This window comes from Dermatophagoides pteronyssinus, unplaced genomic scaffold (assembly GCF_027571235.1).
Source record: "Dermatophagoides pteronyssinus isolate colony J.1.1.1.1 unplaced genomic scaffold, Derpt_VIB-CSIC_2022.12 sq0016, whole genome shotgun sequence".
In the NCBI taxonomy this organism is placed as follows: Eukaryota; Metazoa; Arthropoda; class Arachnida; order Sarcoptiformes; family Pyroglyphidae; genus Dermatophagoides; species Dermatophagoides pteronyssinus.
In genome coordinates, this window is record NW_027461540.1 from 168,819 (window position 1) to 192,795 (window position 23,977).

The window sequence follows — 23,977 nt, forward strand, 5'->3', positions numbered from 1 at the left end:
TTGATTTGAGTGGGCTTATGCTTTTGGCAAAACCTGCAGCCAGGTATTTTATTGATGAAAAAAAAACATTGATGACAATCCAGGTAATCATTCAATCAATCAGTCACAGGTAACATACCACAAATAATCATAATTAACAACAACGAAAAACAGGAGAAAAAAAAACCAATCAACCATTACTATACACTTACCACACATTTCATTGAAAAGTTGTCAAAATAAATAAATCAAAAATTGTCAAAAATTATCAGATAAAAGCTAAAAACAACAAATTAATTACAAAAAATTCATTTTCATTTTCACAATTTCTTATGTATCAACATTTGAATATGTTCCCCATGGTGGACGAAATTCCTGTGGAAATGTTAACAAACCAAAATAATTGAATGCATATTTTTTGGCACCGATATTTTTTCGAACGTTTTCAATTCGAGTTCCATCTCTGTGTTTGAATGAAAAAATCAATGAAAATTTTTTAAAATTCAAAGAAAAACGAAACTTACCTACGAATTGTATCCAACATTGTTTGAAATAAATGTTGATGTAAATCTTTTTGAAAATTCAGAAATTTAAATACAAATCGCACCTCTTCCAATGTTACCGACATACCGGTACGATCTTTAGCACTTTTACAACAAGTCGTTTTGATAATATTTCCATCAAATTGACGACAAATTTCATTAGATAATTCTAAAATTCGAATATTTTTTGATTTAAATCTTTTTAATTCAGTTTCCAAATCGGATAACAATTGTCGACAATGATTATTCGTTGGATAAAATTCTTCGATAAAGGATTTAAGTTTTTTGAAACTAGATTCATTTAATTCTTCTTGTAAACTTTTTTTAAAAATGCTGGAAAAAAATTGATTAATTTTACAAATGAAAATCTCTTTTTCGAAACTTACTTATTTGGCAATGATGCTTGATGATTAACACCAACATTAAAAATTAATGGCAATAGTCGACATTCGATGATTCGTTCGAATTTCTTTGTTTCGGCTATTTTAACCGGATCGATATGAAATAAAAGATGAATTTTATCACTATTGAAATCAATTTTTGGAATCATTTTCGTTCCGGAATTGGTCATTTGATCACCATCAAAACAAAATGTGATATGGGTAATGTTTGATATGGTATCCAGTGCAAATAACATATCTTCAAGCATACCAGTTTCTTCGGAAAAACAACTTAATAATGCTTCAAACAGAATCAGAATATTACCAGTACGATTTATATTCGTTAAAAAATCTAAACAAATTTTTTCATCTAAAATTTGATCTTCGATAAATATTATCACTGCTGTTAATGATTGACACAATAATGATAACCAACGAAATTTTATTTGTCGAAATGATTCCAAGTGATTATCTTTTGTCGATCCAGTTACAATTCTTGCAAATGCACTTATATAACAAACAAATATTGTACGTTTCAGTGATCCAATTGCATTACGTAATTTTCGATTACATGGTTCAAATTCATTGATAAATTTCGTCGTCTTCGTCGTTTGATAACGTTGAATTTTATCATCAATATCAACAAAACAAGCTTTTATATTCAAATATATTAAATCGATTGGTTCTAAATGTAATTCTTCCAGATAATTTCGTAAATCATTATCGTTATTGTTGTTCATCATTTGATCCAAATCATTTGTATCAATTAAATCGATCAATTCTTCCGACCATCGATGGATCTTTTCATACAACAATTTTATCTTCGATAAGTTATCGTCATCGTTGTTGTTGAAATAGTTGTCTAAATTATCTAAACATTCGAAAATTTTCTGTTCATTATGAGAAATTTTCCATAATTTTCGAAATAATTTCCATATTTCATCAACGTTTGTTGTTTGAGTTGCTGCGGTTGTTCCGGCGAAATTTTTCCAATTAAATTTATCAAAACCATAATGATGGCAGGCAAATGCACCAACCGTATAAATACGTAATTGATTGGATGATTTTCCATTAAATTCAACATGAAATAATTGTCGATGCAAATTGATTGGTATGAATTGTATGAATAAATCTTTTTTCATTTTAGATGGACGAAATGTATGTGTTAATTTGAATGTAGAAATATCTTGGATAATTTTTTCCAATAATTTTTTAGTTTCCAAATGAAAATTTAATAATTTTTCATAGAAATTACAACGGGAAAGTGATTGTTTTTGTTCGCAGATTATTTTCAGGATAAAATCTTCATCTTTTGTAAAGGATTTTCTGTAACAAAAAAAATAAAAAATTAAAAAAATTTGATTAAAGAATCCTAAACAACAAAAAAAACTTACAAAAGAATCAATGGAATAATGAAAACAAAACTTGAATCTTGCATAAATTCTTCGACAATAATTTTCGATAAATTTGATTGATCATATGGATTAAAACATAATCGTCGTGTTATTGGTGGTTGATTGAAAAGCGTCTCCGGAATATTTCCCAAATCTGGATGTTCTTTTTCCATTCGAAATTCTCCGGATTTTTCCAATTTACCCGACATTTCAATCGAATCAAGTTGTGGTCGCTGTTGAAAATGGTTATTTACCGATAAATCATTTAAATAACCATCATTATCATTTTGTCTATCGATTATTATCTGATATTTCAAATGTCCAACAAATTTTCTTGTTTTTAGATTTGTTAAATTCACTTCATTAATAACATTAATGGATTGTTTTGAAACTTGATGAATTTGATCAAATGCATATGCCAAAAATAATTCAATTCGAAAATATGATTCAATAACCGAATAAAGTTCGAATTTCAATTGAATTTCTTGTTGTTGAAAATCCAACATTCGAATTGAATTGACAAATTGTGGACTACGGGATTGAATTGTTTCCGTTTGACCCAAAAATTTCCATAATGATTCTTGGTTTTTTCGTAGAAAAACTCTCAAAAAAAGTAAAGGACTAGTCTGTGAATGATTGCACAATGTGTTTACATTATCACAGCCAATTATTAGATGAAAATTGATCGGCGATTGATCGATTCGATCATCGTCATCATCATCGATAAGGTGGTCAGTTTGATTGGAATTTTGTTTCAATTTTTTTAGCAAAAAATCTTCATCAAGTGCTCGATGTAACGTATGCAGAAATTCAAATGATGATAGATAAATTTTTTTAATCCAATCATCACGATCTTCAATTCGATCGCATGCAAATCGATATTTTTCCACGGTGGTCGTTATCGTCGTTGTCTTGTTCTTCGGTGCAACATTTAACAATAAACAAAATTCGAATAATAAGGATGATGATTTCGATGTTGTCGTTGAATCACATAATTTTATCGTAAAATTTTTGCTCAAAATTATCAGATTTAATGATGGTTGTTGTTTTGATTTGTTATCGAATGAATCGACTACGAACAATAGATTTCCACGTAATCGACAATAATATTGATTAAATTGATGATCGTCGACAATCGATGGTTGATCCGGATCATCCTGACCAATATTCATCAACAAATCATTTCGATTGATCCATAATTTTCCTTGTTTATCAAATATCATATCATCATCGTTGTCGGCAAACAATAAATCCAAAATGTTTCCATTTTCCAACAACATTTGTTCGACGATTTGATTGATAGATGTTTTTTTTGGGCAAAAATAGAAAATAATAACCATAAAAAGATTTTCACATAATTATTTTATAGAAGTATAAGTTTGTTGATAAAACCAAAAAAATGATAAAAAACAAAAGATAATTTCTTTTAAAAAAATTTGATAAAATTTAATAAAATCTATTTTGGATCGAATGGATTTTTTTCCATTGTGGTTGGGTGTACCAATGAATGTCGAAATAGAATCGAACCACTGCCACAGCAGTAAAAAACAATGATTTTTTTTCCTCGAATTCCGCATAAAAAATAATTTTTTCAATTTTTTTTTTTTTTTTTTTTGATTTTGTTTTCTAAATTCTGAATTCTAATTTATTTATTCGCTTTAGCATGATATTATCGAGTTAATTTATTTTAATTTTCACAGAAAATGTCTCGTCATAGAAACATTCGAACACGTACTTTTTCCGATGGTTTGTATCTTTGAAAATAATGTAATTTTGTTTAACATTTTTTCTCTGGTTTTTTTGATGCGATTCACAATCTCAAACAAACCAGAATTGGATGATTATGATTATGATCAATATGGACGTTCGATTGATGATGATTTATCATGTATATCACCAAGTACAGCAAATATGTATTTATATGAAAATAATATGAATACATTTCCCGAATCATTGGAACAACAACAACAACAACAAAAACCATCGGATGAAAGTGATGATATGACAAGTATGCATAGATTTTCTCATGTTTTTTACCCCTATTTTAATTTGAATTCATTGTTTTACCAGATGCAACAATCGATTCTTGTATTCAATTTATTCGTGATACAATTGGCCAAACAAAATCGGAAGAAGAAATTCTTTTTGCTTTAAAACAAACCGATTGTAATCCGGAATTAGCTTTGAATTTGTTATTATCAAATGATGATCGTAAAGAAAAAGAAAAACAGCAGCAGCAACAACAACAACCTAAATCTACAAACATTGTTCCAGGTAATTATTCATTATTTTTTTGAATTAATTTTCCAAAATTTTTAAAAGATTTTGGTTTAGCAAATTCGACAAAATTATTTCGAGCTTTGACAGCAAAATTGCCAAATTCTTCAATGACAAAACGTAATGAAAAGACTTCTATCATCATCAACAACAACAATAAATATAAAATTAGAAAAATTTTAAAATATTTCATGTTAAATTCAATGGAAATGTACAGAAATCGTAGAGGTGCTGATAACTTTCTAGATTTTTGACTTTTTTGTTTCGTTTTTCTCAATTCTTGAAATTTTTCTTTCTTTTTTTTTCATTTTCCCATTTAGATTCTTCAAAACCACCACCGACGACGACGACGAATACAAAACAACAACAACAAACACCAAGTTCTGAAAGCAATAAAAAACCGGAAAATATTGAATCAACAGCGAAAAAAATTGTTTCAAACAAAATGCTTGAAACACCGGATAAATTATCCACCGCATCATCAATTCCATCCAGTCCAATTAGTGCAAAAATAATTCGACAAAATATTAAACAAAAATCAGTGGAAGAGATTAAAAAAATTTATCAACAAAAACGTATTGATGGTCAAAAAATGTTACTGAATTTAGTAATTGCTGGTCATGTTGATGCAGGTAAAAGTACAATAATGGGACATCTTTTATCATTGTTGGGTAATGTTTCGAAAAAACATATGCATAAAAATGAAACAGAAGCAAAAAAATTAGGTAAATCATCATTTATGTATGCATGGGTTTTGGATGAAACAGATGAAGAAAGAAATCGTGGTATAACTATCGATATTGGTTATCATTGTTTTGAAACAAAAAAACGTATTGTAAATATTCTGGATGCACCTGGTCATCGTGATTTTATACCAAATATGATACAAGGTACAACAAAAGCTGATGTTGCAATGTTAGTTATTGATGCAACCAAAGGTGAATTTGAAAGTGGTTTTGAAGCTGGTGGTCAAACACAAGAACATATCCTTCTATTACGATCATTTGGTATAACACAAGTTGCTATTGTTATTAATAAAATGGATAATATCGATTTTGATCAAGAACGTTATAATCAAATTGTCGATAAGATACGAAAATTCTTGAAACAAGTTGGTTTTAAAGATCAATCAGTTGAATATATACCATGTAGTGGTATGACTGGTGATAATTTAATTGAACTATCAAAAAATCCTAATTTTAATTGGTATAATGGGCCAACAGTTATCGATATTATAGATAATTTTACCTGTTCACAACGTATAGTTGATAAACCATTTCGAATGTCAATTAATGATTTATTCAAAGGACAAACTTCTGGTATTTATTTATCTGGCAAAATTGATTATGGTTATGTTGAATTGAATCAAAAATTACTCATTTTACCTGTTGTTGAATACGGTACCGTTAAAAGTAAGTAATTATCTTTGAAAATTTGATAATTTTTTACTAATTTGGTTTATCATATGCAAAATAGATATCATTATTGATAATCAAAATCAAACAGAAGCATTTGCAGGTGATTTTGTCTATTTAAACATTGTTCAATCGGATGGTTTAGAAATATCTATTGGAAATGTTATTTGTGATATTTTATCGCCATGTACAATGGCAACCAAATTCGAAGCTCGTATCGTTACATTTGGTACTATTGGAACACCTTTAATAAATGTTGGTTAATTTAATTTTTTTATTGAAAAAATTCTAATCAAAAATGTTATTCCCATTTTCTCATTCAGGGTTCATCATTAATAATTTATTCGGTTTGTTTGAATGAAGTAGTCACATTAACTAAACTATGTTCACAATTAGACAAAAACAAAAATGAAGTGATCAAAAAAAATCCAAGATTAATAGGTAAAAATCAAGCTGCAATTGTACAGATAACAACAACAAAACCGATTTGTATTGAAACATTTGAAAATAGTAAAGAATATGGACGTTTTGTTTTACGTTCTGAACATTTTACAATGGGCACTGGGATTGTAACAAAAATTTTAAAAACAAATTAAATTTTTTTAAAAAATCATTTTCCTCGATGGTCCTTTGATTAGATGATGTTGTTTTGGTGATGATAACATAAATTTTGTTAGGCCATCACAACCAACTTGATTACATAATAGACCAGGTGGTCTCTGTGGGCGAGCAGGAATCAAATTACCACCAGGATTTCCTTTATCACCTTTAGGTCCAATAATAGTTGCACCATTAATACCTCTTGGACCTGGTGGTCCAATATCTCCCTATAGAGAAAAAAAAGAAAATTATTATCTTCATTCAATCTTTTTGATTGTGTATGATACAAACTTTTTGGCCAGGAAAGCCTGAATCTCCTTTTTCACCTTTATCACCTTTTTCTCCACGTTCACCTTTTTCACCTGGACGACCAGATTGACCAGGTAATCCTGTTAAACCAATTCGTCCTGGTTCTCCTTTAGGACCAATAGGTCCAGGTAAACCTATACTTGGATTACCAGGTTTACCTGGTTTTCCACGAAAATATTCTGCAAAATAATTAAGATTATCATTTAAAACATCAAAAATAAGTAATTTCAATTCTTGACGATCCAATTTTGGTTGTTCACAACATTCTTTTACTATTTCGACTGTTTTGTATTCGAATTTTGGTAACGTTCGAATCTTTGGAAAAAATTGTTCAAAAAACGAAAAAGAAAAACGATTAGTAAATTCTTGAATTTCGGTTGTCAATTTTCACCTTACAATTTCATCACATTTTTCTCGTTGTGGTCGGGTTGCATCACAATCCAATGACATTGATTGAATATCCAATGATTCAATAGCATTACATAGTGTTATATCACCATCAATATCTAATTCGGGTAATGACAAATCAATAAATTTTGAATCATGTTTTTGACAATTAATAAACACAGTGATATTTGATTGATTAAAACTTAAATCTAATTTATTCCAATCGTTTGGTTGGAATTTTACGCTATCGAATCTTATTGATGTTTCGGAAAAATCGATATCGATTTGATTTTCATTCGTATTGATTTTCAAACTAAATCTTTTGAAACGAAGAGCGAAAATTAATCAATAATTTCATCAAATTGAAAAACTTACAAAGAATTTCCCATAAAATCATCAATATTCAACAGGTTCCACGATGATGATGATGATTGTTTTGCTTGCTGCTGATGATAATCACGAAATGTACATGAAAATGAAAATTGCTCGGGCAGACCTTCCGGAAAAATGTCACTATATTGACACAAATTAATGAATTTCGAGTAGAAATAGAATTCGAATTCAAACAAATATTACCTTGTTGTCATTGATAAATAAGAATTTCGCGATAAACGAAATGCATTTCGTATAAGATCCGAACCACGTATAATTTTCAGACCATTTTCAAAATGTTTTAGAAAATCAACATATTTATTTGTTTTCGCCGATGATGTTGTTGATGATAAATTATCATTACAACGAAGACCATCATATTCAGTCCAAGTAGCATCGATTATTGATGAACGACCAATCATCAACAAAATCAAGATGAAAATTTTGATGATCATCATTGTGGTCAGCAAATTTCCGATTTTAGATCGACAAAAAAGTGAATAATTTTTTAAAAATTACTTTATTTTTATACTTTCAAATACAATGATTTCAATGTGGTTAAAAAGAAGAAGAAAAAAGAACCAAGTTATATGGATAAATAGGAAAAAAAATGTCAATTGGTAAGATATATTTTGAATTGAAATGAAAAAAACACATGTCTAATCATCCTGTTTCCGTTGAAAACAACCAACCAAAAAACCATATGCGATTCATTTTAGCTTGATGATGATGATGAATGATTTTTACGATCTTTTAATAATTCAATCGAATAAGTCTGATCCGAACCATTTTTCATCAACATTTTCGTTTTCGTTGATAATTTTTTTTCAATCAAATATGTTGAATCAATAAAATTTTCATCACCATCATCATCTGTTGAAGAAATTGGTTGAACATTACTAATGTCGTCATTTGTTTCCGAAAAATCTAATGATGGTTTTTGTTCCAAAGATTGTTGATGAAATCTTGATAATATCCGCTCATGTGGTGATGTTGGTGTAAATGTTTGTGGATATTGATATTGATAACGTTTAGGTGTTTCACCTGTTGATTGATATGTTTGAAAATTTTTTACCAATTTTTCAGTATTTATATTCAATTCATTCATTTCCATATCATGTGTTATTTTTAATGCTTGTATTGATCGTTTAGCATCACAATAATTATTCAATGTTTCCGTTGATTGTTCGGTGATTAATTTGGATAAATCTTCAAAAGCTCGACGATTAAATTTCATTAATTCTGTTGATTCTGAATTAAAATCTTCAACGTGATTTTGTTGATTTTTAACATTTCCATTAATCGATTGATCAATCGATTCAGTTTGTTTGTGAATTTTCACGAATGTTTCATCAACATTATTGAACAATTTATCCTGGAAATCATTAAATTTTGTTTGAAATTCTCTTTGATATTCATTAATTTCTGAATATTTTTCAAAATTTTTTTCACATGTTTGTAAATTTAATTGATCCATTCGATCCAAAAGATTACAAGTATCTTTTTCATCTTTCCCAATACAATGTTTCAATTCATTACATTTCATTGATAGATTCGATAAACTATTTGAATCATTTTCTTGTACAATATGCAAAATATTTTGAAAATTTTCTACATTTTCCGTAATTTTTGTCAATTTTTCCTGATGATCTGATCGGATATTATTCAAAAGATTTTCAAATGTAGCCGAAAATTCTTTTAAACGAATTTCAATATTCATATCGTTCATTTTGGTTTGTAAATCCGAAAATTCCTTGGTCATTTTTTCATATTCTTGACATTTTAAATGGTAAATTTTTTCAAAATCATTTCTTATTGAATCAATTATATTGATAGAATTTTCTGTAGATTTTTTTAGCTGAAATATTTGTGACATTAATGTTTCTTCTTGAATTTTTCGATTTTTTGAATTAAATTTTTGTAATTCTTGTAATTCGTTGATAGTTTTTCGAGAATTTTCACGTCCAATCAATTCGAATGTTTGATAATCTTGTCGTAAAGTTTCTTTAAAATTATTCATAATCGATTCGAATTGTGAATTTTTCCCAATCAAATCTTCACTTTCCATTTGAATTGAATTCAATAATTTTTCAGTAAAATTTTCAATTTTCTCATCCAATGAATCAAAATTTGTTGAAATTTCCATATTTTTTTGATCAATTTTTGATTTATTATCATTAATCATAGTTTCGATTGATTGATAACCTTCATCGATTATTGAATAAACAAAATTTCCTAAACGATCAATTTTTTCCGTTTGTTCGCGATATGCATTCTATTTTTAAAAAAGATTTTTAAAAACGATAACCAAAAATTACGAAAAAACTTACCTTAAATTTTTTAATCGAATCAAAATTATCTTCTTCCAACGATGAAAATGTATCCAATTTTTGGAAAAGTTTTGAATTATCTCCAGTATATTTATCGGCAACCAATTTAACAGCCAATGCTTTTTTCAATAATTTATTTTCAGTTTTTTGATGTGCTGATAACAGAATTTTAAAATCTTCAATTTCAATTTGTTTTTTTCGTATTGATTCTTTTGTCATTTGTAAAATTGTTGATAATTTTTCCAATTCAGCCATAGTATTTGCTAATTCTTGTGATTTTTGACTTAAATCATCTTGTACATCATTCAAAAGATTATTACATTTTTCTAATTCATGTTTCATTCCTTCAATTTTTGCTTCTTTACTTTCCAGGTCTTGTTTCTGTAGTTCAATCGTTGCTTCCATATGTGAATAATTTTTTGCATCAACAAAAATACCTTTTTTATCACGTGTTGCTTCTAAATCTCTTCGCAGACGATCAATTTCGGTAAGGTATTCATTAATCAATGTTTTTTTACTCATTTTCAAATTCATTTCTGGTTTGTTTGTAATCTTCTTTGCACGTTGTGCATAATCTAATGTTGATATTGTATCATCCATATCATCATGACAAGGTGATATTGTTGCAATAATCGATGTTTTTGTACGGCCACCCAATGAATCTTGCAGTAATCTTGTTAGTTTTGAATCACGATATGGAATATGTGATGATTTCTCAACCAACGATGTAATCACTCGACCTAATGTCAACAAACTTTTATTGATATTCGAAGCTTCACGTGCACGTTCATCAACAGCACCCGAGCGGCCAATATTTTCACTACCAGCTAAATCGACTAAATTTAATTTACCAATTTTAACCACTTCTTCACCATCAAATTGTACTTCTTTAATGTGGACGGTAATCGAAAAAATACTATGACTACGACTTGAACATGCATTCATTAATGTTGGTGCGGTTTGTCGTTTCAGTGATCCTTTTTCCAAAATTTCATAAATTTCTGCCTTGGTTTTAACAATCATTTCAACCAAACCGGCAATAATAACCGATCCTTTTCGTTCAGAATCATTATAAATTCGTAATTTTGTTGTATCACTTAATGGACTCAACAGATCATATGCTTCTTCATTATATAATTCCAAAAATGATACCCCGATTGTATATTCAGTATTTTGATGTTGAAGTTCATCCAACAGTTGATCAATTGCCCGTGGTATTATACCACTTAATGGATCATCTTCCCATGAACAATCACGATCAATACGATTACCAACCATAGTATATGTTTTTCCGGTACCAGTTTGTCCATATGCAAATACTGTACAATTATAACCTTCAATAACTTGTTCAACTAATGGTTCAACAACTGAACGATATATTTTAAATTGTTCGGCATTCGAATCAAATACACCATCAAATGAATATAATTTATTCTGTTGTGATGAACGAATGATACGTTTTTCCGGAACAATTTCGATTGATGCTTTTTTTTCGGTAGAATTTAATGGACGACAACGTACAAAAACCTGAATATTTTGATTAATTTCTTCCGATGACATTTTGTTGTTGTTGTTTTGATTGTTGTTAACAGATGGATAAGGAATATGTTGATTTTGGTTTGGTGTGATTTTCGAATCAATAATACGAGTTGGACGAAACATCTAACACAAAACAAAAACAAAATAAAAAGTTTAGTAATTTTTTTTAAATAAAAACAAAAAATGACCATTAATCAAATTACCTTTGGTTGATTTAATTTGTAAAGTTCAAAAAAAAAATTGAAAAAATGTTGCCCGTTAACCAAAAGCGTTTGACTCAACAAGTTGTAAAGCGCGCGCTACACACACCGAATTGAAAAATTCAACGGTCAAAATTTTTTTTTGTGTACCGTTCATAGATAATGTTTTTTTTTTTTGGTTCGAAACATCAAACGCGTTTTAAACATTCGAATTGATCATCAATATGGATTCGAATCCAGATTCTGGACAAAATTGTGATAAAATTGAAATATCATTAGATCAATCAGATTTTGATCCAGAATTAGTTTTGTTTGGTGATGTTAGTGTCAAAATTCCCGTATCTGAAGCTAAAATATTCAACAACCTTGATGAATATTATAAAAGTTCATTTCAGAAAAAGATTGCCATTCAAGAAAGTAAAAATCAACCGAAAAAACCAGCAAATTTATATGAAAGAAATGTTGAATTTTTCTATCAAAAACAAGATGAATCAACAACAACGGAAACAACATCTCGACGGAATATACGTTCTCGTGAATTGACTGATGTTATTAAAAAAATGGAACAATCAAAAAAAGGACCATTATCATTATTGTATCAGTCAATGGATAAAATTATTAAAATCCTTATACGACGACGAAGAAAATCATGTCTATTACGTGAGGAAAAATTTTCCTGGATAACTGGCCGTTTAATTGCATTTGATAAACATTTCAATTTAGTTATTGAAGATGCAATTGAAACCTATCATCATCAACGACCACGACAGATAAAATCATCCACTATTGACAACAAATCAACAGATAATATTCAAATTCAAATAATAAATAAACAATCACGACAATTATTGATTCGTGGTGATAATATTGTTATGATTGTTCGACATAAACAAGAATAATAATGTGATTTTTTTTAAAAGAAATATAAAATATTTAAAAATAAAAATGATAATTCATCATTTGTTCATCGTTTGCATTGAATCCAATGCCACAATCAATGCATCGGTCATCAATTTTTGTTGATTTTTATCCGATGTTTTCAATAATTTACTCAATACATTTTTAACATAAGCAACATTGATATTGTTGCTATTTGGACCACTACCACCACCAATCGAATCTTCATGATTTTTTAATCGTTGATTATTATCATTATTTGCCATCAAATTTTTATTCAATTTTTCTAAATCTGCTATTCTTGCCTGAAATTTATAACAATCATTTGAATAATTCCATTGTAATTCACGTATAGAACATTCATATTCACGACAACGTAAACGATAATCAGCTAATTCTAATTCTTTCCTCGCCAATTCATTCAGATGATATAATGATATGTTTGATGTTGAAGTTGCTCCGGATGATCCAAATTGATGATCAGAAGTAATAATTTTTGTCGAATCAAACTCATGATCGATGGCCGTTGAAGATCTTCTACTAGCCGATACTATTGATGATGAACAACCATCACTTGATTCGGATTTTGATTTTGATTCGATTCGCATTAATGGCTGTACTATTGCTGTTTCGTTTTTATTTTTATTGATGATCGTATTGGATTGTGGCATGGTATTATCCAATTGTTTAACATCCAATGAAGATTCATTTTGATCATCAACATCGAATCGCGATTCAGTCTGTGTTGATTGTTCAAATTTTTCGGAAATTATTTCTGTTTGACAATAATTATCACGTAATTCTATTGATTGTTTTTGTGGTTGATTTATCGTTGATTTTATTGCTCGATTCTTTTCCGATTCATTCGAAAGTTGTTCATATTTCGCCTGAAGATCTTTAATCCTTAATTGATCATGTTTTCTATCTGTTTCTAATTCACCACATAATCGACTTAGATGGCAAACATTTTGTTCCAATTCAGAAATACGTTTTTGTTGTTGTTGTCGTTGTTGATCATGATCAACATGATTATCAATAATCGTTAATGTTGATAATGATGATGATATTTTTTGTTGTAATTGATCACGTTCTTTTGTTATTAATTTATATGCACGAATTAAATCTTTTAATCGAGTTTCCAATAGATTTAATTTAGATTTTTGTTCATCAATTATCGATTGAAAACGATTACAATTTGTACAACCGGTTGATGGAATATTTTTCGTGGACATGATCAACTCAACAAACTGATTTTGATGATGATGATTAACATAATCATCAAAAAAAACAATAACAAAAAATTTGGTTACGTCCTTTTTGTATGGATTTGTTGAGATTCGAATGAATTTATCGTGAGCGCCGCGCAATTAAAAAAAATCAAGACAAAATTTTTTCAAAAAAATAATTTTTATTTCAATAAATTTTCCAAAAAATAAATAATTTTTATTCATCAAAAATCTTACCGTATACCCCCTTTATTTACACACAAACAAAAACACATTGCCCGATCATGGTCCGTAATATATGCTTAATCACCACAATACTTACCATCCTTTATTTTTTCACCAAAAATCACATTCATCATCGATTAACCGACAAGAAAACACAAAACTAGAAGAAATTGAATTCTGAATGCTGATGATGATTATCAAATTCCACAGAAAAAAAACATTACACCTACACTATCACCACTAATATCACCACAAAACAAAGAAAAACATCACCATTTTCGTTTTTCCGATATTAAAAATACACATCACTAAAATGAAATTGAAACAAACAAACAAAACAGAAAACACTAAAAACAATTACACAATGTACACATCTGCTTTATATATGGATAATAATAAGGGGAAACCCAAAAAAGATTTTGCCAATTTATTTTTAAAATTATTAAATTATTTTTGTGTGTGTAAAAATTTGTTGTTGTTGTCATATTTCTATTATTGAATCGATTATTATATGAATGAATGAATGAATGAATAATTGTGGGATTAAAAGTGACATCAGTGTGTTATATAATTGAACAGAAAAAATTTGAATATAAAATCAGATTAAGAGAAGAAACATATCATTTTCTTTTTGGATGTTATGTGCACATTTCACCAGAAACTTTTTTCCGGATAAACAAACACACACACACATTATAATCATCAATGATCGATCCGATCGATCAAGAAAATTCAATGATTATTCACATTAAACAATAATTCACATACACGGAAAAAAATTACATTTTTTTTCAATTTTTCAACAGAGAAAAAAAACCGAATACAACTAATTTTATGAATTTTATAGTGTTGATTGTAAAATCTAAAAATCTGTTGGATACAATATTTTTTTTTATTTTATTTTTTGAAAAAGCTAAGACCAAAACAATGATTTGAATAATGTGATGTTTTTTTTTGGTTGATTTTGTTGTTTTTGTTGATAAAATTATTTGTTATTTGTGTTGACAAACCAAAGAAAGAAAGAAAAAAAATGATAACAAAATGAATTTTTGTTTTTCTCAGCCAAACAAACAAAAACATGCACAAAATCCAAACCAAAAAAAAAAAAAAAAACAAAACAAAACACACTTTTCAACAAACATCACTCTCCAAAACAAAAACCATTCATTCACATTATCATTTCACCACAAAAGGATACACAAAATTCTTTCGGAAAAAACAGCACCAAACTAAAAAAAACTGCACAAATTTTTTGCATCTGCATTTCATCATATATATTAAAAAGATTGGTTGTCGACAAAAAAAAATCTAAATTAATTAAATTAATCGAAACAAATAAAGTGTGTGTGTGAGAGAGAGAAGAAAAAAAAGAGAATGGATTACTTGGATTATTAAATGAATGAATTGAGATTAAGAATAATATTTTCTTTATATTTAAATGAAAAAAAATTTAAAAGAAATTCTTTTGCTTGGTAAGTGGTTGTTGTTGTTATTGTTTTGACGATGATGATCTGATATAGATTGATTGGATAGAGAAAAAAATAGCAAATCGACGAAATGACACAAAACACGATTTTGAAAAGCCAGAGAATCACTCACATTCATCTCACCCACATTATTTCATATTTAATGTTTTTTTTCATCAATTATTACCACGCACAAGAACAACAACAAAATAATCTTCTTTAGTTGCCGATAATTCGTTGATATTTGGTGCAATACGTTGAATTAATTCAAGTGAAAAAGGATGTGGTGGAAATAGATAAAGAACATTTTTTGAAACATTTTCATCACCACCACCAGGTGTTGAAGATGCTGTTGTTGTTATTGTTGATGATAATTGTTGTTGAGATGTTGATGATTTACCTGGAAGTATAACAACGCCAGCAGCATCTTTTGATTTAAGATAGGTAACAAGATTACGTATTGGTCGTTGTTGAATATTATTGGCACCGGCTGCTGAAGAATTACCACCACCACCTGCATTATCTTCTCCACCACTACCACTTGCACCTGCACCACCACCAGCACCAGAATTAAAATTCAATTGAAGATTATTAGCTTGTGATGCAATCAATATACAATGACCACCACTGTTGGCTGATCCTGATGAACTAATCCTTTTAGTAACTTCTTCCAATTTTGTTGATTCAAGACGTAAACGTTGTGTTATTCGTAGTATTGGTTGTTGTTGTTGTTGTGATTGTTGATCAGAAGTTGATGTCGATGATGATGATGTTTCTTTCATTAAATCAACAAGTTGAATATCACCACTACAAAAATACATTCGTAATGCAAAACCACTTGATTTTAAAATTAAACCACCTGACCATGTTGGTGGACAACATTTTATCAATTCCGAAATTGATTGTACACTTTCCATAACAGTAACTTTTATATCACCAACTGATGATTTTCCATTTGATAAATCAAAATTTGGTGAACCATTACCATTATCATCACCACCACGTATCAACGCACCACTAACATTGGGTGAAATAATCGAATCTAAACCTAAATTATTATTTGGTGATGATTTTTTTCGATCATTTTCACCACCAATTCCACCATCAGGTGAATGTAAACGTCTTCGTTTTGGTGATGATACAGAATCCTGATTATTTGACCAATATTCGAAATTATTTCCTTCAAAAGAAAAGTTGAATTAAATTTAAACATTATTCCATTCAAAAGACATACCATTATTATTCGAACGTGATGGTGAATTGCCGCCGGCAAAACTACCAAATGATCCTGGATCATTGCCTGATCTTGTCAGCGATGATGATGGTAATGGTGGCGGAGGAGGTGATGATGTTGAAAATTGACCCGGATCAGCATAATCAATACGTAGACGTTTATCAGGTCCACCTAATGGATAACCACGCATTGCAGCACATGCAGCTTGTGCTGCATCAATAGTATCATATTGTATGTAAGCATAATTATCACCTTTACAATAATCAATTTTTCTTATAACACCAAAACGATCAAATTCTTTATCTAATTGTGCAAATGAAATCCATTGTCCTAAACCACCGACCCAAATTCTTGTTGTTGGCGTAGCTTTACCATAACCAATTTTACATTGAAATTTTCCAATATATTGTCCAGACATTTCAACTTTTGCACGATGTGCCATATCAAGATTCAGAAATTTTATAAAAGCATATGCATTTCCTTGACCAGGTGGTGGACGTTTTACATCAACATCTTCAACAACACCATAACGTTCAAATATTCGTCGTAAATCTGGTTCGGTAATTGTTACTTCTAAATTTCCAACAAATAATGTTCTGGTTGATTTATCATCTTCTTCCGGTGGTATATGATGAAGATAATTTGGAAATTTTTCTTTTTTTGATTCACGTTGTTGTTGTTGTTGATTTTGATTTTGTTGATGATGATGATGATGTTGTTGATGACCACCACGTAAATTCATCGAATTTGAATGATGATGATGATAATTATCATTATTATTATTATTATTACGATTCATTTGATGATGATTATGGCTATAGTTATCACGATATTGATCACGTGATGAATGCTAGAAAAAAATAATCAATCAATCAATATTCGATATTCAAATCAATCATTACTTACTAATTGATAACGATCTTGATTTAATGAATTACGTTGTGGAGGAGGAGGTGGTGGTGGTATACGTCTTTGCATCGATAACGATGGTATTGGTGGTGACATATTTCGCATTGAACTGCCACGGCTACCAATATATTCCGGTGTAATTGAACGCCGTGAACGTAACGAAGATGATGATGATGAAACACGATCATAAATAGGATCGATAATGATTTGTTTTTCAAATAAAATTAAACGATATTTTGAATGACGTGCATCACGTGCATCTTCATATGAATTAAAATAAATATAAGCAATACGAGTGTTTTTATCATAAACCAATTTCACCGATGGACTACCAAAACGTGCAAATTCTTTTATCAATTCATTTCGAACGGTACTATCTGGATATTTATTACTAATATTACTAACACAAAGAATTTTATATGTTGTTGATGTTGTTAATTCGGATGAGGAATTTTGTCGATTATTGTGATGTGATGATCGTTGAATATAACCACCATCATCATGTTGATGATACATTGAAATATCACGTGATCTTGATGATGATGAAATTGGTGGTAATGGTGGTGATTGATCACGACGATGACGATTATTATCTAATAATGGTGATTTATTTAAACGACGTGATATTAATAAATCACGATTACGATCTAATGGTGGTGGTGGTGGTGAACCACGAGGACTTTCATCATATCGAGGCATATTGCTCGGGTTTTTTGGCCGAAATTTTTTTTTCTTCGAAAATTTACCTTCGAATTATTTGTAACAAATTAATCGTTGATTTTTTGTTTTGTTTTTAATTTAAAAATTGATCAAAATTTTGAGTGATGAAAATCGAAAAAAAATCAAAACATTTTTCATCACCAAAACACACAAAACAAAAACACATCAATTGAGTGAGCAAAATATGAGCGTTCGATCGAACGAACGAATGAGAAAAACAACAAAGAACAGACATTGCTCTGTGTATGTAAAAGGGGAGGGGGTTGGACCAGAAAAATTTGTTTCCTGGAAAATTTCTTCTTTCGCTTCTTTTGAGTGTGCAGAGTGTGTTGATGTGAAGGACATTTTCTCGGGAATTTTTTTTCTGTCTTTTCTTCTTTTCTTTCGGCAAATTCCTTTTCCGAGCAAATTCAATCATCATTGTTATGAACGGTCCATTATCATCATCACAAGTTGTCCACGCTTGCAATAAGATTCTTTTTGTTTGTTTAATAATTTTGTTTGAAAATTTTAAAAATTTAAAAACTTTTGAAAAACTTTTTCAACGCAAAAATGGTAAGCTAATTTATTGATTTTCAATTTAATTTGATTAACTGATTAATTGATTGAAAAATTTTCACAAATTTCCTTACAAAAAGAAACCTTTATCACTTAATGGACATGAAAGATCGATAACAAAAATTCGATATAATTTGGAAGGTGATTTGTTGTTTTCTTCGTCGAAAGATAATACACCAAATGTATGGTATACAATTAACGGTGAACGTTTAGGTACATTTGATGGTCATACTGGTGCTGTTTGGTGTATCGATCCTAAATGTATGTGAATGATTCGAATTCGAACGAATTTTTTTATTGATTTAATGTTTTATTTTAGGGGATTCAACAAAAGTTGTAACCGGTAGTGGTGATTGTACTCTGTGTATATGGGATTGTGAAACTGGTTCACGTTTGGATTTGATTAAAACTGAAACAAGTGTTCGTAGTGCATTGTTTAGTTATTCGGGAAATCTTATCCTTTATTCAACTGATCAACAAATGAATAAACCAGCTGAATTGAATATTATTGATACAAGGATTGTTGATTCCCAGCCAAATGAAGAAGAACCGAATGCTAATGTCGATGATGATGATGATTTAAAAAATAATATATTTTCATTTACATTACCATCCAAATCAAAAGTATTATCAACATTATGGGGAATATTGGATCAAAGTTTTATTTGTGGTATGGAAAATGGAAAATTGGCAAAATGGGATTTACGGCAACCTGGTGAACCATTATTGGAAACTGAACCACATAAAGCACAGATTAATGATTTACAATATAATAAAGATCAAACATTTTTCGTATCAGCTTCGAAAGATAATACAGCAAAATTATTTGATCCATTTACATTGGAACATTTAAAAACATATGTAACCGAGCGGCCAGTAAATTCAGCAAGTATATCACCAATATTGGATCATGTTGCTGTTGGTGGTGGACAAGAAGCAATGGAAGTAACCAGAACTGCATCGGAATCTGGAAAATTTGAATCACGTTTTTTCCATCTAATTTTTGAAGAAGAATTTGCTCGTCTAAAAGGACATTTTGGTCCAATACAATCATTAGCATTTCATCCGGATGGTAGAAGTTTTGCAACCGGAGCTGAAGATGGTTATATCCGAATACAATCATTTGATGATAGTTATTTTAATTTTAAAATGGAATATGAATAATTTCTTAAAAATTACAAAAATGATGATTTTTTATAATTTTAAATAATTTAAAAAAAAATTTTTTTAATTACAAAATTTTATTCATTTTTTACTTCGGTAATTAATCACAGATTTTTTTTTATAAAAAAGATTATTATTGTTATGGATGTGGGTAAACATTCGATTTGTCATCAGAAGAAGAGAATCAGGGAATGTGTGTGTGTATTTCTGGGTTTGTTTTTGGAACGGTCCTTGTTGTTGGTTTTCCTTATTAACACTGTGTTAGTTAATTAGAAAAAGGTGTGTGTTTTGTGTTTGTGTTTCAGGTGAAATGAAATGATGATGATTGTTGTGAAGTACAAAAATGATTAAATAAAAAGGATGAAAAATGATCATTTTGTATAATGGTGTGTGTTATTGGTTGTAGATTTTTGTTGTTTTTTTTAAAAAAAAGGTTCAGGTTGCTGATGATAAATCTAAACTTTTTAATAATTGTAAAAATGTTTGTTCAATATTTGGTGAACATAATATAAATGCCATAATAGCAAATAATAATAAACAAATCATACATGTTTTACGTTCTAATAAACAACTAATCATATATAATATGATAAACATTATATGATTTTGTAAATGAAATGAATTTGTTGGTTTTGGTATTAATAAGACTGGTATTAACCATTGTAGGCAATACATTTTTTTTTTGATTTTCGAACGTTTTTCTTTCTGATTTTGAATTTCAAACAATAGTTTTGTTGCGAGCGTCCAATTCAAAACAACAACAGATAATCGGTGTTGGATAAATTATTTTTGTTTCGTTTTTCAACTTTTTTTGAATAATGAATTTGCATGAATTTTATCACACACTTTAACTTTAGGATGAATAATTTGAATATATGAAAAAAAGGAAAATAAAAAAATTATTATTTATAAAGATTAGATTAACTTTAAGAAAAAAAAAGTATATACCATTGATTAATTTAATAAGAAAAAATAAACGATATATATCAAATCAACAACATCAAAAAAAAACAACAACAAAGTTTTTGATAAATATTTCAAGATTTGAGAACACAGAGAACAAAAAACAAAAATAACGTCTTTTCTTTTCTCTCTCAAAAAAAAAAAAAAACAAAAACAAAAAATATATTTTTTTTTTGTCATTTAGGTAGAACCATCGAGGTGGATATAGTCGCCGAAAGAAAAAAAGATTCGATGATGATGATCCACCACCATAAGCATCATCATCATCATCATTTGCAGCTGCAGCTGTGTGTGTAAAACAACTCACTCATTCACACAGAAAAAAAATTTAGTAGTGTAAACTATCATTTGATTGGGTGCCCGAAACTGAGCTTTGGTAGTGCACTACTATTTGGTATACACACTACCAATCAGTGTAGCATTTGAATGGTAGTCCACTACTAGCTGGTATGTTACACTATCAATCAGTATAGCATTTGAAAAGTAGTGCACTATCAATCAGTATGGCATTCAAAAGGTAGTGCACTACTGTGGTGCCGCAGATTTTTGCCCTTTTAACCCCCCTTTCAACCCGTTTATCCCCCCATTAAATAAATTTAACCCCCATAGAATACTTTTATCATATTTATTTATAGAATTTTCATTAATATATTAAAATAAAATGGTTAATTACAATCAATTGATTAAATAAATATTGATAATCATTTCATTTTGATTGGTCGGTAGTTCAATTACAAAATTGATGGTTCAAAAGCTAAATTAACGAATTTATTTCAATCCGATTCGTTTGTATGCGTCAAAGGTGATTGGACTTTCGCGACCAAGGTGAGGAAATATGAATTCATAGTTATATCATCGACCAACACCAATTAGATTTCAGTCGGATGAACCATAAAACCAATGATTTAATTTCAATATAAGCTTTTATCTGTAAAAAAATAACCAAGAATTAGTTGTCATCATTCATTAAAGTCCAAGTTTAAGAAAAGATACATACCTAATTTTTTCGTTACAGATTGAATTTATCAAAAAACAAACTAACGACCAAATTACCTTGAATACTCATTCTTCTGAAATAAAAAATAATTTAGCCAAGTAAAAAAAATGAATTACCAAAAAATTAGTTGTAATAATTCTAAGATTTCATAAGGCGTAGATATCAGTTTCCTTAAACTTTTTACTGGACCATCACAATTTGAAATAAAGATTGAGACCGATCAATCTTAATATCGATTGCATTCAAAGAGGAATAGATATTGAAACATTGATTATCATCAACAAAGTCAAATCAAAATTCTTACCATAGTTTAGGGTCAATCAATCTAAAGCAAAATCAATCGACAATTTCCCACGATAAAACAAAAAATCTCTTGTCATTTTCAGGATAATTGGGGAAAATTTATTCTGAACTTTGTCGATCAACAGAACCAAATTCATTTGTAATTCCATTTGTAATATCGATACTTCTGAAATAAAAAATAATTTAGCTAAGTTTAATTGAATGATAGAGAATACCAATTACCAAAAATATGAAAAATCAGCAAAAACTGAATTACAAACTGATAGCCAAACCAATAAATTCTAGCTTATCTTCATAAACCAAAATTTTCAATTCATCATAAAATACCATCAAAATAAATAGCGCTGTTTGGATTTGAATTGGGAATTAGAAATCGTGTTTAATAAATGAAAATAAAGCTCACCAGCATTCTGGTTCCGTTTCATGGATGGAATCCAATGCAAGTATTGATATCGAAATCAAACCTCAATTTTCTTTTTGAATTTTGTCTTGTTCAACGGGCAAATGATCACATCCTAGAATATACATAAAAAATAATTAAGCCAAGTCTAAACAAATGATGGAGAATTACCGAAAAATTAGTTGTAATTATTCTAAGTTTTCATAATGCGTATATATCAGTAACGATTGAAACCGATCAATCTTAATATCGATTGCATTCAAAGAGGAATAGAAACATTGATTATCATCAATAAAGTCAAATTAAAGTTCTTACCTTAGTTTTGGGTCAATCAATCTTAAGCTAAATCAATCGCCAATTTTCCATGATAAAATGAATGATGATTGCATCATCGCTCGTTCAAAGATTTTTCCATCAATTTGGTGGCCAATTTTTGATCTGAAAAAGATAAAAGCATGGACAAAGATAATCTTAAACTAAAAAAATAGTTTGTCTCAAGATTTTGGACCAAACAAAAATCAATGATTAAATTTAAAAAATGTTTTACATCGATTAAAATTGTAATTTGCAAGTCATGATGAAAAGGCATGGACGATGATGAAATTCGAACGTTCGAAATTGGACTGATAAAAACCATGCCAAAAAAAATTCAAGCAGTGGTTTACTGATGTGATAGACTGTATTGATCGAATGAAGGAAAAGTATAGAAAATAGGGGGATACCACTTGTTGGGGGAAAATTTTATATTGAAATTAACTAGCCATTTGCCTATGCGCAATCGATCATTTGTTGGCCTTAAGAATTTTTTGAAAAAGAAAGCATTATAATTTCCATTGATTTATCATTGGTAAAAATGAAAAATTTGATTATTTTTATATTAAAATTCCTGATCTTTTCAACTTTATGAATTGATCAATCCTCTTGAATCGATAGACAACATAATGAAAAATATTTTGAATTCCAAGACAGAGTAAAAAAATCAAATTAATGAATCGTTAGATATCAATGATTCAATCCCAACAATCAATGAAAGGGAATGGATAAAAAAAACTACGATTACCATTTTCAGTTACTGAATTATGCTGTCAATTTTAATTGTATTATCTTTTCATTTTCGATCTTCATCAGGATATTCATCAGAATAATCAAAAAGATGCATAATGACAATTTTTATAATTAATATTTTTTAAA

General features: G+C 29.0%; 8 protein-coding genes and 1 long non-coding RNA gene across 14 annotated transcripts; 3 read left to right on the top strand and 6 right to left on the bottom strand.

Moving 5' to 3' along the window:
* Positions 1 to 15: 15 nt before the first annotated feature.
* Positions 16 to 3,773, bottom strand: LOC142645645 (inositol polyphosphate-4-phosphatase type I A). The gene is made up of 4 exons (XM_075822368.1): positions 2,296 to 3,773; positions 908 to 2,227; positions 504 to 854; positions 16 to 442 (listed from the first exon to the last, which is right to left on the bottom strand). Exons 1-4 carry the CDS (start codon positions 3,633 to 3,635, stop codon positions 310 to 312), a joined length of 3,144 nt encoding a protein of 1,047 aa, XP_075678483.1. The 5' UTR covers positions 3,636 to 3,773; the 3' UTR covers positions 16 to 309.
* A 106-nt stretch (positions 3,774 to 3,879) lies between these two features.
* Positions 3,880 to 6,600, top strand: HBS1 (translation elongation factor EF-1alpha (GTPase) HBS1). 3 transcript variants are annotated; one of them, XM_027342595.2, is made up of 7 exons: positions 3,880 to 4,041; positions 4,127 to 4,303; positions 4,366 to 4,569; positions 4,618 to 4,800; positions 4,893 to 5,984; positions 6,049 to 6,242; positions 6,311 to 6,600. In XM_027342595.2, the coding sequence occupies exons 1-7, from the start codon at positions 3,999 to 4,001 to the stop codon at positions 6,581 to 6,583; spliced, it is 2,166 nt and encodes a 721-aa protein (XP_027198396.2). In that variant the 5' UTR covers positions 3,880 to 3,998; the 3' UTR covers positions 6,584 to 6,600. The 3 variants fall into 3 exon arrangements, with proteins under 3 accessions (XP_027198396.2, XP_075678487.1, XP_027198397.2); XM_075822372.1 differs by having other exon boundaries at positions 4,630 to 4,800; XM_027342596.2 differs by lacking the exon at positions 4,618 to 4,800 and having other exon boundaries at positions 3,881 to 4,041.
* Positions 6,306 to 8,113, bottom strand: LOC113792682 (uncharacterized). The gene is made up of 5 exons (XM_027342598.2): positions 7,860 to 8,113; positions 7,659 to 7,796; positions 7,293 to 7,602; positions 6,879 to 7,211; positions 6,306 to 6,814 (listed from the first exon to the last, which is right to left on the bottom strand). Exons 1-5 carry the CDS (start codon positions 8,111 to 8,113, stop codon positions 6,590 to 6,592), a joined length of 1,260 nt encoding a protein of 419 aa, XP_027198399.2. The 3' UTR covers positions 6,306 to 6,589.
* A 43-nt stretch (positions 8,114 to 8,156) lies between these two features.
* Positions 8,157 to 11,870, bottom strand: LOC113792678 (uncharacterized). 2 transcript variants are annotated; one of them, XM_027342592.2, is made up of 3 exons: positions 11,728 to 11,870; positions 9,986 to 11,647; positions 8,157 to 9,930 (listed from the first exon to the last, which is right to left on the bottom strand). In XM_027342592.2, exons 2-3 carry the CDS (start codon positions 11,645 to 11,647, stop codon positions 8,371 to 8,373), a joined length of 3,222 nt encoding a protein of 1,073 aa, XP_027198393.2. In that variant the 5' UTR covers positions 11,728 to 11,870; the 3' UTR covers positions 8,157 to 8,370. The 2 variants fall into 2 exon arrangements, with proteins under 2 accessions (XP_027198393.2, XP_075678482.1); XM_075822367.1 differs by having other exon boundaries at positions 11,713 to 11,734.
* Positions 11,871 to 11,948: 78 nt separating this feature from the next.
* On the top strand, positions 11,949 to 12,691 carry LOC113792687 (uncharacterized). Its single transcript, XM_027342602.2, has one exon. The coding sequence runs from the start codon at positions 11,949 to 11,951 to the stop codon at positions 12,621 to 12,623; it is 675 nt and encodes a 224-aa protein (XP_027198403.2). The 3' UTR covers positions 12,624 to 12,691.
* LOC113792683 (uncharacterized) lies at positions 12,547 to 13,853 on the bottom strand. Its single transcript, XM_027342599.2, has one exon. The coding sequence runs from the start codon at positions 13,851 to 13,853 to the stop codon at positions 12,681 to 12,683; it is 1,173 nt and encodes a 390-aa protein (XP_027198400.2). The 3' UTR covers positions 12,547 to 12,680.
* A 597-nt stretch (positions 13,854 to 14,450) lies between these two features.
* nito (RNA-binding protein spenito) lies at positions 14,451 to 18,712 on the bottom strand. Its single transcript, XM_027342607.2, has 3 exons — positions 17,679 to 18,712; positions 16,773 to 17,622; positions 14,451 to 16,718 (listed from the first exon to the last, which is right to left on the bottom strand). The coding sequence occupies exons 1-3, from the start codon at positions 18,378 to 18,380 to the stop codon at positions 15,715 to 15,717; spliced, it is 2,556 nt and encodes an 851-aa protein (XP_027198408.2). The 5' UTR covers positions 18,381 to 18,712; the 3' UTR covers positions 14,451 to 15,714.
* Positions 18,713 to 18,820: 108 nt separating this feature from the next.
* Positions 18,821 to 20,543, top strand: eIF3i (eukaryotic translation initiation factor 3 subunit i). The gene is made up of 3 exons (XM_027342608.2): positions 18,821 to 18,956; positions 19,040 to 19,220; positions 19,279 to 20,543. The coding sequence occupies exons 1-3, from the start codon at positions 18,954 to 18,956 to the stop codon at positions 20,121 to 20,123; spliced, it is 1,029 nt and encodes a 342-aa protein (XP_027198409.1). The 5' UTR covers positions 18,821 to 18,953; the 3' UTR covers positions 20,124 to 20,543.
* Positions 20,544 to 21,697: 1,154 nt separating this feature from the next.
* On the bottom strand, positions 21,698 to 23,599 carry LOC113799629 (uncharacterized). Of its 3 annotated transcripts, XR_012846731.1 has the most exons (8): positions 23,334 to 23,599; positions 23,102 to 23,224; positions 22,958 to 23,028; positions 22,790 to 22,901; positions 22,609 to 22,730; positions 22,388 to 22,552; positions 22,084 to 22,308; positions 21,698 to 22,014 (listed from the first exon to the last, which is right to left on the bottom strand). It is a non-coding gene; the product is annotated as an uncharacterized LOC113799629 (long non-coding RNA). The 3 variants fall into 3 exon arrangements; XR_012846732.1 differs by having other exon boundaries at positions 22,388 to 22,549; positions 23,102 to 23,599; XR_012846730.1 differs by having other exon boundaries at positions 23,102 to 23,598.
* Between the last annotated feature and the right edge of the window lie 378 nt (positions 23,600 to 23,977).